General features: G+C 38.6%; 4 protein-coding genes across 4 annotated transcripts; 3 read left to right on the top strand and 1 right to left on the bottom strand.

The window, feature by feature from the left end:
* Window positions 1-8: 8 nt before the first annotated feature.
* Window positions 9-2,014, bottom strand: nedd8l (NEDD8 ubiquitin like modifier, like). Its single transcript, XM_014967832.2, has 4 exons — window positions 1,850-2,014; window positions 690-737; window positions 508-590; window positions 9-409 (listed from the first exon to the last, which is right to left on the bottom strand). The coding sequence occupies exons 1-4, from the start codon at window positions 1,865-1,867 to the stop codon at window positions 286-288; spliced, it is 273 nt and encodes a 90-aa protein (XP_014823318.1). The 5' UTR covers window positions 1,868-2,014; the 3' UTR covers window positions 9-285.
* A 787-nt stretch (window positions 2,015-2,801) lies between these two features.
* On the top strand, window positions 2,802-4,791 carry LOC106903826 (zona pellucida sperm-binding protein 3-like). Its single transcript, XM_014967826.2, has 10 exons — window positions 2,802-2,955; window positions 3,042-3,226; window positions 3,305-3,408; window positions 3,478-3,569; window positions 3,648-3,828; window positions 3,915-4,020; window positions 4,093-4,175; window positions 4,260-4,351; window positions 4,442-4,551; window positions 4,637-4,791. The coding sequence occupies exons 1-10, from the start codon at window positions 2,889-2,891 to the stop codon at window positions 4,643-4,645; spliced, it is 1,029 nt and encodes a 342-aa protein (XP_014823312.2). The 5' UTR covers window positions 2,802-2,888; the 3' UTR covers window positions 4,646-4,791.
* Window positions 4,792-6,679: 1,888 nt separating this feature from the next.
* On the top strand, window positions 6,680-8,440 carry LOC106903827 (zona pellucida sperm-binding protein 3-like). Its single transcript, XM_014967827.2, has 9 exons — window positions 6,680-6,785; window positions 6,870-7,036; window positions 7,112-7,215; window positions 7,283-7,371; window positions 7,465-7,645; window positions 7,725-7,830; window positions 7,895-7,980; window positions 8,055-8,146; window positions 8,211-8,440. Exons 1-9 carry the CDS (start codon window positions 6,719-6,721, stop codon window positions 8,267-8,269), a joined length of 951 nt encoding a protein of 316 aa, XP_014823313.2. The 5' UTR covers window positions 6,680-6,718; the 3' UTR covers window positions 8,270-8,440.
* Window positions 8,441-9,058: 618 nt separating this feature from the next.
* On the top strand, window positions 9,059-13,630 carry rnf212b (E3 ubiquitin-protein ligase RNF212B). The gene is made up of 14 exons (XM_088015058.1): window positions 9,059-9,142; window positions 9,418-9,507; window positions 10,724-10,842; window positions 10,939-10,991; window positions 11,088-11,162; window positions 11,241-11,347; window positions 11,454-11,598; window positions 11,679-11,707; window positions 11,788-11,828; window positions 11,926-11,950; window positions 13,104-13,161; window positions 13,262-13,313; window positions 13,421-13,451; window positions 13,564-13,630. Exons 3-14 carry the CDS (start codon window positions 10,743-10,745, stop codon window positions 13,628-13,630), a joined length of 783 nt encoding a protein of 260 aa, XP_087871184.1. The 5' UTR covers window positions 9,059-9,142; window positions 9,418-9,507; window positions 10,724-10,742.
* Window positions 13,631-13,634: the final 4 nt, after the last annotated feature.

Here is a 13,634-nt window from a genome sequence, read left to right as displayed (position 1 = left end):
ACTAGAAGTCAACTTTCACCTTTATTCACAAGCAAAGATCACATAATCTTCAAACTGTGGTGGTTTAACTGTTCAAAGTCAAATAAAACAATGTAGGTTAACACACACAAAAAAAATCTACATATGTATTAGAGCGTCCATTTTTCAGTTGTTTTTTTTTTTTGAAGGTTTAGTTTTAGTTTTGTTTTTAATTGCTGTTTCTTGGTAGCATTAGCCTAATTTAGCTCTAACACTGATTTGAACGCCGCAGTGTTGGCACTCGGCAGGTCTCAGGTCAGCAGCAACTCATGACGAGGGAGAGAGGCGTGTGCAGCTTCTGTGGGGTTCTGATCCTCCTCTTAACGCCAGCACAAGATGGAGCACCGAGCCGCCCTGGATCTTGTAGTCTGCAGCCGTCTTCTCATCGTTCCTGAAGACGGGAGGAAGACAGAAGGAGGGAGGTTGTGGTTTTAAAGGAGAACCCTTATGGAGGGATCACAAAAAGGACTACAAAGTGAGCTGGCTCACATCTGTTTCCCGCTGTAGATGAGCCTCTGTTGCTGTGGAGGGATGCCTTCCTTCTCCTCAACCCTTTCCTTGATTCGCTCCACCTTGATGTGGGACAAAACGAGAACACTCAGCGCTGATAGAAATCAGTTGAGTAATGAGGGTTTTATTTTGTAAAACAGTAGTTTGCGTCAATGCTTCACCTTGTCTGTGGGCTCGATGTCGATCTCTATTTCCTTTCCGGTCAGGGTCTGAAAGTGAGAACGTTAACAGCATGGGTGAGATTCGACCGGATCAACCTGAAAGCTGTTCCAAACTCACCATGATGACATTTATAACTACAACACTAGTGTGATTTTTTTTAAAGCCTCAACAGAAAAATATATTTTTCTTTTTTATATACATGTAGGCATAATTTAGACTTTCAGTTTTTTTCCAACTTACACTTAAATGTTGTGACTGTATCATACATGTACATATCATTACCTTTCTAAAAATAATAGCATATTATATAAAAAAATAAAGGGAACATTTCACTTTAATTTTGTGTGTGGCTCCAAATCCAGGCCTCCATTGGTTAATAAATTTGATTTCCATTGATGATTTTTGTGTGATTTTGTTGTCAGCACATTCAACTTTGTACAGAACAAAGTATTCAATGAGAATATTTCATTCATTCAGATCTAGGATGTGTCATTTGAGTGTTCCCTTTATTCTTTTGAGCAGTGTATATATATCCCCCCCCCAAAAAAAATCACTTTTGGCAAGAAAATAAGATACATTTCTTAGGCCGTTACGATGGTAACGATATGTTAGTATCTCGAGATTACCAATAAACCTAAAATTTGAAGAGTTAGATGGTTTTCAATCTTTCAATCTGCTGTATAAAGGAATTTGTACAAACATTCATACCCTTTTGAAAAGTCCTGTGGTGATTTGTAAGGGTCGCAATTAACTGGAATTTGTCCCCAAAAATTATTTGCTCTATAAAACTATAGAAACAATAAAAACATAGTTGTTTAGAGCACATGTCTGTCAGTCAGCAACCAGAATAAATCTAGGGTTTTGACACGAACACCCAAAAATACATAGTATGGCTTGTACAGGAACTCCCGAGTCAAAAGTTGTTTTCCCTCTGCTTTGACTCATGATTTTATTTTTTGAAAAAACTTCAAGAGCAGTAAGTTAAGCAACCAAAATTATACATTAACCTTACTACCAGCTAATGAAACTGTCTTCTGAGCATAAGACTGAGCAGAATCACTGAGTAATGGGTTGAATATATCTCCGGAGAAGAAATAATGAACCGGCGGACCAGTTAGCGAACAGCAATAAAGTTAAACCTCAATGAAACATTTCTCACCTTAACTTTGATCAGCATGTTGAATAAACACTATTATTTTACTGAAAAGAGAAAGGAGGACTAACAGAACAAAACAACTGGCAAATTAACGCTTTACAACCAGTTCGTCAAGCTAACCTGACTTTACTTCCTGTGTAGCGGGCCAACACTCTAACTATGTCGGCTTTTACCATAACACCAGCAGAAAGGTTCCGCTGTTAAAGCTACAGATTAATAATGATAGTAGTAATATAAATTTTATCTAGACGTACCTTATCTTTTTTCATAAACTTTTGCAAAAATAAAAACAACACTAATATATTTGTTAGCCGCCATGTGTTGGAGAAGCATCTGTTGTTACTATTGCTTTCATTACATCCACCCAGAGTTTTAAACCACTGTAATAATTGAAGATAAAGATTTAACCATCTTAGCGTCTGAACAGTTTAGCAAATTAGTGTCACAATTTTAGTAAACTATACACGAAATAATTGGGAAATTTGCGAGATATGTTGCTAAAAAACATAATCTCATAGGAAAAATCTCTTAAGAAAAACAAATTCTTGTTTTTATAAAGTGTTGATTACATGTTTTTCTAATTACTATTTTATCTATCTATCTATCTATCTATCTATCTATCTATCTATCTATCTATCTATCTATCTATCTATCTATCTATCTATCTATCTATATAATATATATATTTCATTTAACTTCATTTGAAAATAACATGTTTGCTTGTGAATAGGTTTACTATATTAATAAATTTAAAGTTGTGTACATTTATTTTTGATCATCATCTCTAAAAAGAAAAAAGCACACTCTAAACAACACGATAGCACACCTTTGTTTCTACTAAAAATGAAAAGTGAATTTTTTTTTCTTTTTTCCTTAATTTAAATATATATTCATGTCAACTCCTATTCTTCCTGGGGACCGTGAACACAACACTCTGATAAATAGCTGTCCCGCCTTCGCACAGATGTCCCCCACTCAGCTAATTAACTGAAAGGTGGATAAAAAAAAGTGTCAGTCTGGTTGTGTCTGAGATCTATTAGTCATGGTAGCTCATCTCTGTCTAGGTCTTGTGGTCTTGGCTGTCTTAGCAACAGCTGTTGCTGACCCAGGTATTTGCCTCATACATCCATGTCGATGTTTAGCAGCTATGTGTGCTTTTTGTGGTCATGAAATAATCCTGGAACTTTATCCGCAGATATCAAAGTGGTCTGTGCAAAAGACTCTGTGCGAGTGACATGGAGGGTCGCCCCCCAGTTCGTCCCATACGCAGCTCGATTCTTCCTTGGAAGCTGCATGCCGTCGTCGTGGAAAGTTCTGCCCACCGGAGAGGGATTGGCACATTTTAACTACAAATTCTATGATTGCAAGTTTACCAAGCAGGTAAGGTGTCTCCATAACGCTTTCAGTCGATTAATCGGCGCGCAATGTTCGCCACTAACTGGTTATTTTTGTCTGCAGCTGAAGGGAAAACGCATAATATATCAAAACGAACTGAGCTTCAGGCCACAAGCAAAACCTAAGCCTGTTGCCTTCAAGTATCCCATCCAATGTGTCCAGAAACGGTAGTAATTTGTTTTACTAAAGTATGATTAAAAGAGCAAGGTATGGTGCTGAATCTTCACTTGTTTCAGACCTGAAGGAAGAATCCCCCAGTTCCTGAATCCTGGCTCAGGTGTTTCTGAGGGACGCAGTAAGCTAGTCTTTCACATGGCTCTCCTGAATGGTAAGTTCTCTTGCCAGGTTAAATCGTGGCTAGATTCTGGGCTGATTAACTTGTGTTCTTCACCTCCATTCCTCAAAGAGCAATTAACAGGCGTCTCAAAGACAAATGTGATTCCCCTCGGCTCATTCCTACCAATCTGGGCAGCTGTGGAGCAAAAGTCCCATCAGCCACTAGTGCTGCTCATGGATGAATGTGTTGCGGCTTCAACCCCAGAACTGGAACCTGGCAACCAACTTTATCACATTGTTGGCAATCATGGGTAGGTGTCAAACTTTATAAATTTTTTTTGTTGTTGTTTTAAAATGGTCATCGGGCTTGTTGCTGACTTGCGTTTGGGACCACTAGGTGTCTGCTAGAAAGTAAAAGGGGAAGCTCGCTGTTCCTTCCTCGGTACCATTCATCTGCCATAATTCTCTATCTCCAGTCATTTGAGTTTGGGATGGGAGGAGAGGTGAGTCTGGAATTAAATTGCTCTGATTTCCCCCCCCCCCCCCAATTTGTGAACTGTTCTTGCGATTCCCAGGTATACATTCACTGTAATCTAATCGTGTGGGATGGGGATTATTTTGATAAACGCAGGAAGGCTTGCCATGTGAAAGATGGGAGGTAACTACATGTACAGAAGTTGTATGTTGCCAAATCTCTCACGGTTTCTAAGGACAAGGTGCTTAAAACTGTTGTGGTCATCAGGTGGGAGCTGCTTGATGACCCTGCTCGGAGCTCTCTCTGCAACTGCTGTGAAAACTCTTGTAGTCCTCGCACCAAAAGGGCAACAAGCTGGGGTAAGTGGGGTGTGTTTCTTTTTTGTTCCCCCACCCCCTGCCCAATAGCCTTGCTGTATAGCTGACCTCTCCTGATTTTTCTCGTTTTAGAGCCTCACAGCGTGCACTTCAATTCTGTGTTGGGACCCATCATCATAGTCGACCAGCCAGCCTCTCTGGTAAATTCTTCACTGCCTGAGACTGATGCAGCTGGCTCACAGGTGGGAGTGCGGGGGTTGTGAAGTTTCTGTATCCAAGCTTTGCACCAATGCGTGTCTCCTTACAAATGCAATTGTCTATTTGCAGGAAATTTAAGTTGAAGCTGAACTCCAAGGTGCAGCCTGTGGCACTCTTGATTTACAAGACTCTGGACACCAGTATTTTTTATTTTTTTTATAGCCTGACTTGATGCTGTTGAATTTGAAAGGGAAGTTGTGAAATAAACCCTGTTCTTATTTTGACCCTTTTTGATCTTGGTTTATGGGTGAACATGTGCAATGAACTTCACTAGATTAGCTTAAATCTTTAAACCGCTATATGAAAACTAAGTATTTCTCCATCAGTGGAACACAGACTTATTCATGGATTGAAATCCAGAATTTGTATATATATATTTTTTCTTCTGACTATTTGTATTAGCTTAAGGTCAAACCCTAACTTGCAGTAGCAATGTTCTACAAGACTGGAGTGAGCCTGAAGTGCCACAGCATAGATTAGGAGCACCTTATTTGGACTGAAATGAAGTTGAGTGGCAAGGTTTTCAGATAAAAGCTTGCCTTTCGTCTCGAAATCAAGGTCCTGAAGTGAAACTGAACCCCCGCACCCCCAGGGTCCAACGTCCTCTGTGTTCAAAAGTACAGTCTCTAAGGAAATGCAACAGGACTACTTTCCTTTTCAGCAGGACTTCCAATACTTGCAGTACCAAAAGCTCAAATGATATTGTTTGACCAGCAACTTGAACTCTATATTTGGTGTATTAAAGATGAGACATCAAAACTAAACATGACTAGAAGGCCACTATCAAACTAATCTGGACTTCTGTATACTTCAGCAAAAAGCACAGGTTTGTCACCTCCATGCTATGCTGCAGTCCTGACAAAGTATAGAAATTCAGAAGCCTGACATTGTTAAAATATCCTTTTTTCTTATGTAATTTTTTTCTGTAAGTCATGTTACAAGAAATAGTACTGCAATAAATTTCACTTTCTGAAATGAGTAACAAATTTGTCAGTCTTTTATGTACCTGTTACAGTTCTAAGAGATTGGAATTGGTTCTGTATTGACTGAAGGTGTTCATCCAATACAGAGGGGAAAAAGCCAGTGACCAGTCTTTGGAGCAACACATTAAAGTAAAACTGCTTTCTACCCTCTATTCCCTGGAATGGACTGTGTTTTCTAAACAAGTTTCATAGAAATCTTATTTAAATGCTGCTTCAAGTAATCTGACAAAAATATTGAACTTTTTTTGTTTTCTCAAAGAAAAGTATTAGATGTGGGTTGCCATTTTGAAGTTTTATCATTTACCTTAAAGTTATTTGACAGATGATTTCAGTGTCTCTTTAGGAGATTCATGTATTGAATACAGCATAGATATTTAGTCAATTTATCACAGGGAATTCACATATGCACACAGATACCTAAGGGCTACTTGGAGAGATCAATTGACCCAGTGGTACTTTTGGACTTCGAAGGAAACCCGAGTACTCGAGGAGAACCTATGCGTACATAAGAAGAACATGCAAACTGGATGTGGAGAAGCTCTGGGCAAGATTCACACTGAGGATCTTCTTACTCCGAGGAGAGAGTAGTTAACTGTACAAGTAGAATCCCAAGTGGTCAAAGTGATCATTGGATTTCTAGACCACACATTTCCTACTCATGCTTTTTATGCATGCGTTTCATAAATTAACACATAGACATTTGCTTTTTCTCATAATATAAATAAAAAAGCTAAATGGAACAGGAAAAAGGTAAGAGGAGTAGGAAGTTGGTTGATTATCATAGAAACTAGAAAATGTAGAAATTTTAGAAGTTAGAATACATGATTTGCCCTTGAAGGTTTTGGAACCCTTAATCTATTTCAAAGTAATATCTTAAGTCATTATAAACAACAGTACACATCTGTGAAGGTAATATAAATTAATTTTCAACACCACATAAACCATATGTGTGCTTTTATTCTCTTTCCTTCTCCTTACCATAAAATGAAACGTTTGATTATTTGGATCTTCTGGGAGATTAGAATTAGAGCCTTGCTGCAATTACACCAATTAATGGTGTATGACTGACTGCTGCTAACAGCCACCAGGTGAAAGTAATTTCCTTGATTGAACTGCAACAGTCGGTGAGAATAAAAGCACAGCTGGGACAACTCCTCAGCATTCAGTCATGATGGCTTTCTTTTGGCATCATGAGCTCCTTCTCTGGTTTGTGGCTGTTGGGTTAGCTGCTGCAGGTAGTGGTGCTAACATATAGATATTTCTTTTTCCACAAACAGTTTTTCTAGCCTTTTTACAGACTCGTCCTTTATCCTCTCCAGAGATGAAACTGGACTGTGGGCTGGAGTTCGTGACCCTGGTTTGGTCAGACAGCGGATCCCAGGCTGATGCGTCGCTGTTTCGTCTTGGCAGCTGCTTCCCCACCACCTTTACACCACGGGAGGTGGTCTTCAATGCGGAACTTGACAACTGCAACTTCAGGAGGCTGGTCAGCAAGAGATCCCTGGCCAAATGAAGCATGTCAAACTACTTCATACTGCATTTTGACTCTCTTCTTTAAAAGGTCTCTGGCAATGAACTGAACTACACCAATGACCTGTTCTACATGTCGTCTCCTGGCTCTTATGTGCTTCCTTTTACTCTTCCAGTGGTCTGTTCATATCAAAGGTAAGAGTTGGGTGACTAGATTTGAAACTCTTATCTGTACTTGAAGACTAAATGAACTTCTCTTCAGGCCCAAAGACTGGTACCCAATACTCTATGAGCCGGTGTCCTCTACATATGGAGTAGAGGACTTGCTATTCCATATTGAACTCATGAATGGTAGGTTCTGACACTCATGTCAATAACTGATGTTGACCATCCACAAGTCAAACTGAAAGCTGTTTTGGTGGGATTTCTTTTTTTTTTTTCCAGCTGACTTTTCAGGCCCTGCTGAAACATCTACCTTTCCCCTGGGTTCCATGATCCCCATCATGGCTAGTGTGGAGGAGGTAGCCCATCAACCCTTGCTGCTTCTGCTTGAAGAATGTGTTGCTGCAACCACATCAGACCTTGAGACTGCTGTTGAAACTTATACCATAATCACCAATAAGGGGTACTTTGATTAACCTTGTATATGCAAGGATTTCATAATTCCCCTTATTTGGGACTCAAATGACTCTTCTAACTTGCAGGTGTCTTGTAGACAGTAAAATCACTCGTTCAAAATTTGAACAAAGACAGAAGGCCTCAGAACTCCAGCTATCGCTTCAGGCATTTAGGTTTGAGCTTGGACAAGAGGTAACTTGTTTCTTTACGTGGCTGGCTTGTTGGCTGTGAATAGGGTCTGACAGGTGTCTCTTAGGTATACATCCACTGCACCATGTTTGCTTGGGATCCCAATGGTCTTGACGGCACCAAGAAGGCCTGTCATTACGTGAAGGGTCACGGGTAAAGATAAAGGCGTCACCTTGCTATCGAGTTATCCTGAAGCTCTAGCTGAATGGTGTGCCTTTTGTTTTCAGTTGGGAGTTGCTGGATAACCCTGTGTATAGCAGCATATGTGACTGCTGTGACTCCTCCTGCAAGACCAGAAGAGCAAGAAGCCCAGGAGCGGGTATGATTCTTAGTCTAAAAAAACAAACCTGTTTTGTGTGTACTAACCCAACTCTATTCTTTAGGCAATGGTTTGTTCCAGAAGGCAGTGATTGGTCCACTTGTCATTACTGACCTGGCTTAACATGTGATGCTCTGGCTGGAACTTCTGGAGAGTCCTTGAAGGAATGTGGAATCTATAAATACTTTACAAATGAGGAAAAGTCTCTTTGTATTAACTTATAAAGTTTGGATTAAAGCCTGACATCAAAACTAGGAAGGCTACAAGTTGACTATAACAGCCCTCTTGCCCATACCTGTGTGTGTGTGTTTTCTTTGGGGGGGAGGAGGAATCAAATGGCTTTTATGCAGAAGGTTAACACTAATGTTCTCCATAAGTATAAGGTGTTGGAAAATGATTTTCCAACACATGCAAAAGAAGCTGATATTCCAAGATGTGTGGTAACTGTGGGAAAACTAAAAAATGTACAAGTGAGCATTTTCACTTTAAGCTGAATGTACACTATATCTTGGGCATTTAGTCCACTTTCCAGCTTATTGGCATAAGATGCACATGTAAACAGGAGTTGTATAAGCCAGATTTCCTGTACATTACAAATCTTTAGATGGAAAATATACATTAAATATGAACAGTTTAAGGACAAATCTTAATTTAGCCTAAAATCCTGTAAATGAGGAATTCAGCGCTTTAGGAATCCAGCAGGACCAGACTCAAATTGTGGCACTTCTGGTGGCAGATTAATTATTTTTCAAATAAATCAGTGGCATCTTTTGTGATGAGTGCCACAAAGCCATGGCATTTGCCACAAAATCAGACGGATAACTCAAAATATGCAACTTATTTGTTCTAAATTAACTTATTCAATCTGCCACCTGTCTTTACTATATTGTAGCAGCTGACGGCACCGGAAGTTCCACGATTTGAGTTTGCTACGTCACTGGACCAATCAAAGTGGAGTTAAGGCTCTTCGAGGCGGATTCTTAAAATTGAATTTCGGTAAGCTTAATAGTATACGGAAGCAGGTTTTTCCTGGATAAAAAGTAAGGTGGATGAACTTTATTTTAACAAGCTGCTGTTTAGGAACTCACAGTTCAGTTTCCACCGCTAATAAGCTGCTAATTATTTAAGCTAACTAGCTTACCAGCTATTTTGAGGTGGTGACGTCCAACGCTGGAAACATAACTGTTCTGAATTTAATTTTGATTCAGTAACAGTTTATATAAATGACTCGACCTTAACTGCTGGATGTTTTTAAAAATATATTAATGTAGGATAGCCAGGGCCGGATGTAGGAGACCGTGGACCGCTGGGCTGGAGCTACATTTGGTTACCTCCCCACAGAAGCTCCTCTTGTTACCCCGGTAAATTGCAATATACTTATTTTGTAAACACACAGATCATAAGTTCTAGGCTTTGTTGTTAAGTTAGTTTTTCCCCAAGCAATCTGTTCTTTCAAAAAAGTTTGTCATTTATAAAGATAATTTCTGCAAATACATTCACAAGAAATATATTTGTTTGCAATCATCCATCACACAAATGACTTGTACATAGAAGTCAGTAGCTCCTGTTATGTCATTGTAATGTGAGCTTGTCATATTGTCATCCAACAGCTACATACTGATTATGTTCTGAAAAAAAACTACAAATTTAAAAATGTCTCAAGTTTTTTTTGTAAACATATAAAGTACTATGGTGCTTGATTAAAAAAATACTTTGGGACTCTCGACTCATTTCTGGTTTTGGGGGGCGGGGGGGGGCAGTAGTTTTTCTTTAATAAAAAAAAGAAAAGTCATCTTAGAAGGTATTATCAAACCAAGCCTTTAGCATTTTACTAATCATTTTTAATAGATTTTAATTAGTGGTGATGTTTTGCTTCAGAGACTTGTTTCATTAGATTTAGTGGCCTAGAAAAATAAAATGTGTGTATAACAGGTGCTTGAAGCTGGTTCACCTATTTAGGAAATATTTCAGCATGGTGATAACCTGATAACCTTTATTTCAAACCAGTAAAATGTGTGAGAAAAAAAATGAATAAGGAAACAAGAACACACAGAAACATATATTCCAATTTTTGTTGCTGCCTGTTTATTGGAACAGGATTTCCATTATTTAATCAACATTTTTAGTTTTTTTGGGGGGATAAAATGTTAAATCTCTTGACTACACATAGAGCCAGTAGACTTAACTACAACCAACATTTCTTATATTTTTTTATATATATGTGAAACACCAAGGCCTTTGCCTTGCTTAATAATACACTCTCCATCCAGGCTGACTGAGCTTGAACTATTGCGCAAAGAATGGTAGAAAAAAGGTTGTCTGTAGATTTTGAAGCTCGTAGAGACCTTCAAAGAGAGGTTTGCAGGGGTTTTTGCAGAAAAATGTAGTTCAACAAAACACTACACTTTTAAATAAAGCACAGAAAGTCATCTACTGTCTTCTCTTTGCTTATTGTTTTGCACTATGTTGCGTTTATCTGTTTCACTAAACCCAATACAGTTACATTGAAGCTAGTGGTTTTAACGTCACCAAACGTGAACGAGTTTCGCCTGGCGACAATATCTGTTCTTGATCTAGGAGACGCTAAAAGTCAAAGATGGACTGGTTCCACTGCAACCACTGCTTCAAGAAAAGCGGGTCGAATTTCGCTGTGTCGAGCTGCGGCCACATCTCCTGCGAAGCTTGCATTAAATCAAGTGAGGATTTCGTTAATTTCATCCAACACTGCTTTCAACAGATTGAGTTCATTATTTTTTTTTTTTGATGTCTGCTGGGTTTGTTAAATTCATCAGAGCAGTGCAGTACGTGTGGGGTGGCCTGCAGTTATCTGCCCATCACCGATCAGGTTGGTGAGTTTGACATAGATTCATTGCAGGTTATGATTGGACATCATCTCAACTCACAATGGAAGATGTTTTTTTTTTTTTTTTTTTCATTTCAGATGAAGCCACAGGAAAAGGTGTTTTTCATGGACCCTGGAAAGCTCATCCAGGCAAGGATGGAAAACATATCGCAGGTCTGTCCTATTTGTACGTCCTCTCTGGCGTCTTGGAGACGCTTTCATTGGTCACTGAGGAGTTTTCACACTCCACAGATTGCCATTTTCCAGCAGAAGCAGATGGAGAGAGTCATGGTTCACTTTAAGACCAAATCCGCTGAACTGGAGAGGCTTCTGGAAGAGGTTTCTCAACAGGGTCACAGGTGGTTTTCACGTTGCTGCACGGTAGCTGTGCAAAGTCAAATCAAATAAAATAAAGCAAAAGTTGAGACTGTGACTCTTATTTCCTCCTGCTGCTCTTATCGCAAGGCAACTGTCAGAGCTGAAGAGAGAGAACGGTGAGCTGAAGAAGCAGCTGTCAGAGCTGAAAAGAGAGAACGGAGAGTTGAAGAAGCAGCTGTTGGAGCTGCAAAGAGAAACCGCCGAATTGAAAAAGCCACTCTCTCAAAGGAGGGCAAGTGCTTAATTAAAAAAAATTCCTTTCCCCATGTTGAATTTTTAAACACTTAACTTCCTTCTTCTCTTGTGCCACAGGTTTCTCCTGGACAGTTCCAAACTACTGGGTAAGCATCTCTTCGCGTTTATGATCACAAACCGAGTTGTTAGACGTCAAAATCATTCTGTGACGTTTTCCGAACCGCAGCGCTCAGAGGGTTTCGCTCCCGGTTGGCGTTACCTCACCAGGTAAACCCAGTGGTTGAAGCTCAGAACATGTTCAGGGTTGGTGTCGGTTTCGGTGTTTTAACGACTAAAATGGCGTGATGTCTGTTTTTATTAACAGTTACTCCTCGATCAAGAGCATTGAGGTAGGTTTTTTTTTTAATCTCATAAATTGCTTATTGTACAGATGCATCTATAAAAATGAGAATATGATGATGAATGTCAATATGTTTTGTCTCTGATTTCAGAAAGTGGAAATCATGTTTTCTATAGATTTTATTACATAGAACTATCAGTCAATATGGATAAATATTTATTAGCTTTTTTGTTTTAAATATCCAGAACACTACCACACTGGCGACATGACCAATCCTGTTTTATCAACAATTTCCTCGAGTTGTTTTACTGTTTTTTTTCTCTTTTCCCTCCCTGTTGTTTTTTGTTTATGAAGTTATGAGACACGGTGGAAAAACCTTAAACCGCTGCTGTGCAAGTTACTTAATAGGTTGTTGCTAGGTAACCAAAATAATAAAAATGTAAATGTACAAAAAATATAGTCAAGCCATTAATTCTCGTAATTTTGATGATTATGGCTCAAATATTATGAAAACCTGAATTTCAGTGTCTCCGAAAATTTGAAGTATTGTGAAAAATCCAATATTGGAAACTCCTGGTGTAGGCCAAGGAGAAAAAGAGTCCTTGTTTTATATTTCTTATTCACCACAAAAGAAAATTGGGAATCTATCAACATGCAGACTTACAAGAAGATATCCACTGACAAAGAAATATACAAAATTGCACACTGATGAAAAACGGCAGAAAGTTTTAATTTAAAAGGAGACCCAACTAAGTATTAATTGCAAAGAAACTTTTCACAAGCCTGACATTTCACAATGTAAGATAACTTTCTAAGAAACAGAATTTTTGGGTTTTCGCCATATGCAAGAGAGCATGAAAATGACGATTTGAAACATTTCATCCTATGTGTAATAAAGACATACAACAGTTTCACTTTCTGAAATGACAAAAAATATTGAACTAATTAACATATTACAATTTTTGGATTTGTACCTTTTAGAATGTCATTTATTTTAGTAATTCAATCCATTCTCTTTGGGGTTATTGAAGTATTTTTGAATTTAATTTCAATAGTTACTAGTTAATTTATGTCACTGTATGTCACATATAATACGATTTTCCTGTTTTTATTTAATGCAATGAAATTAAATAACTTCTCAGTGATGTTCAGATTTCCAGAGATGCAGTTGTAAAACACTTCAAAAATGCTTTTTGCCTCAGTAATGTAGGCTCCGGAGAGACTCAGAGATGGAGCAGGGATAGAGGTATTTCTCTCACTGTAAGTCTGGATTTATTCCCCAAGTTTACAAACACTTGAACATGTTTAATCTTTGTTGCATAAAATATAAAAGAGTTTGATTCTACTTCCTCTTAATCAGACTCCGGGCTCCATTGCTTCCGCCTCCAGCCACAGCTCTCTCCATGAATTCAGTGAGTGTGACTGAAAATCGAATTAATTCAACACCGATCATATAAATGTTGATTTTTTTTTTTTTTTTTTTTTAAATGATAAAACTTATCCGTCTTTTCCCGTTAAGGAACGTCACCATCTTTTGGCACTCCTACAAGGCAAGTAGCAACTTCCTGGGATCTTTTGGCCTTGAAGCCTCAAGTCACAAGTGATTATCGGTAAGAATTTTTCCACCGTAGAAATGAGTCAGTCCGTTTGTGTCCTTCCCAGAACTCAGACCCCTGGCTTCCAGTTCCCATTTATGAATGGGATCTCACTACATTCACCCAGACAGTGAATAA

This window comes from Poecilia mexicana, unplaced genomic scaffold (assembly GCF_051168715.1).
Source record: "Poecilia mexicana isolate PSO_F unplaced genomic scaffold, ASM5116871v1 scaffold_17, whole genome shotgun sequence".
Taxonomy (NCBI): domain Eukaryota; kingdom Metazoa; phylum Chordata; class Actinopteri; order Cyprinodontiformes; family Poeciliidae; genus Poecilia; species Poecilia mexicana.
This window is presented reverse-complemented; position numbering and strand designations above follow the sequence as displayed.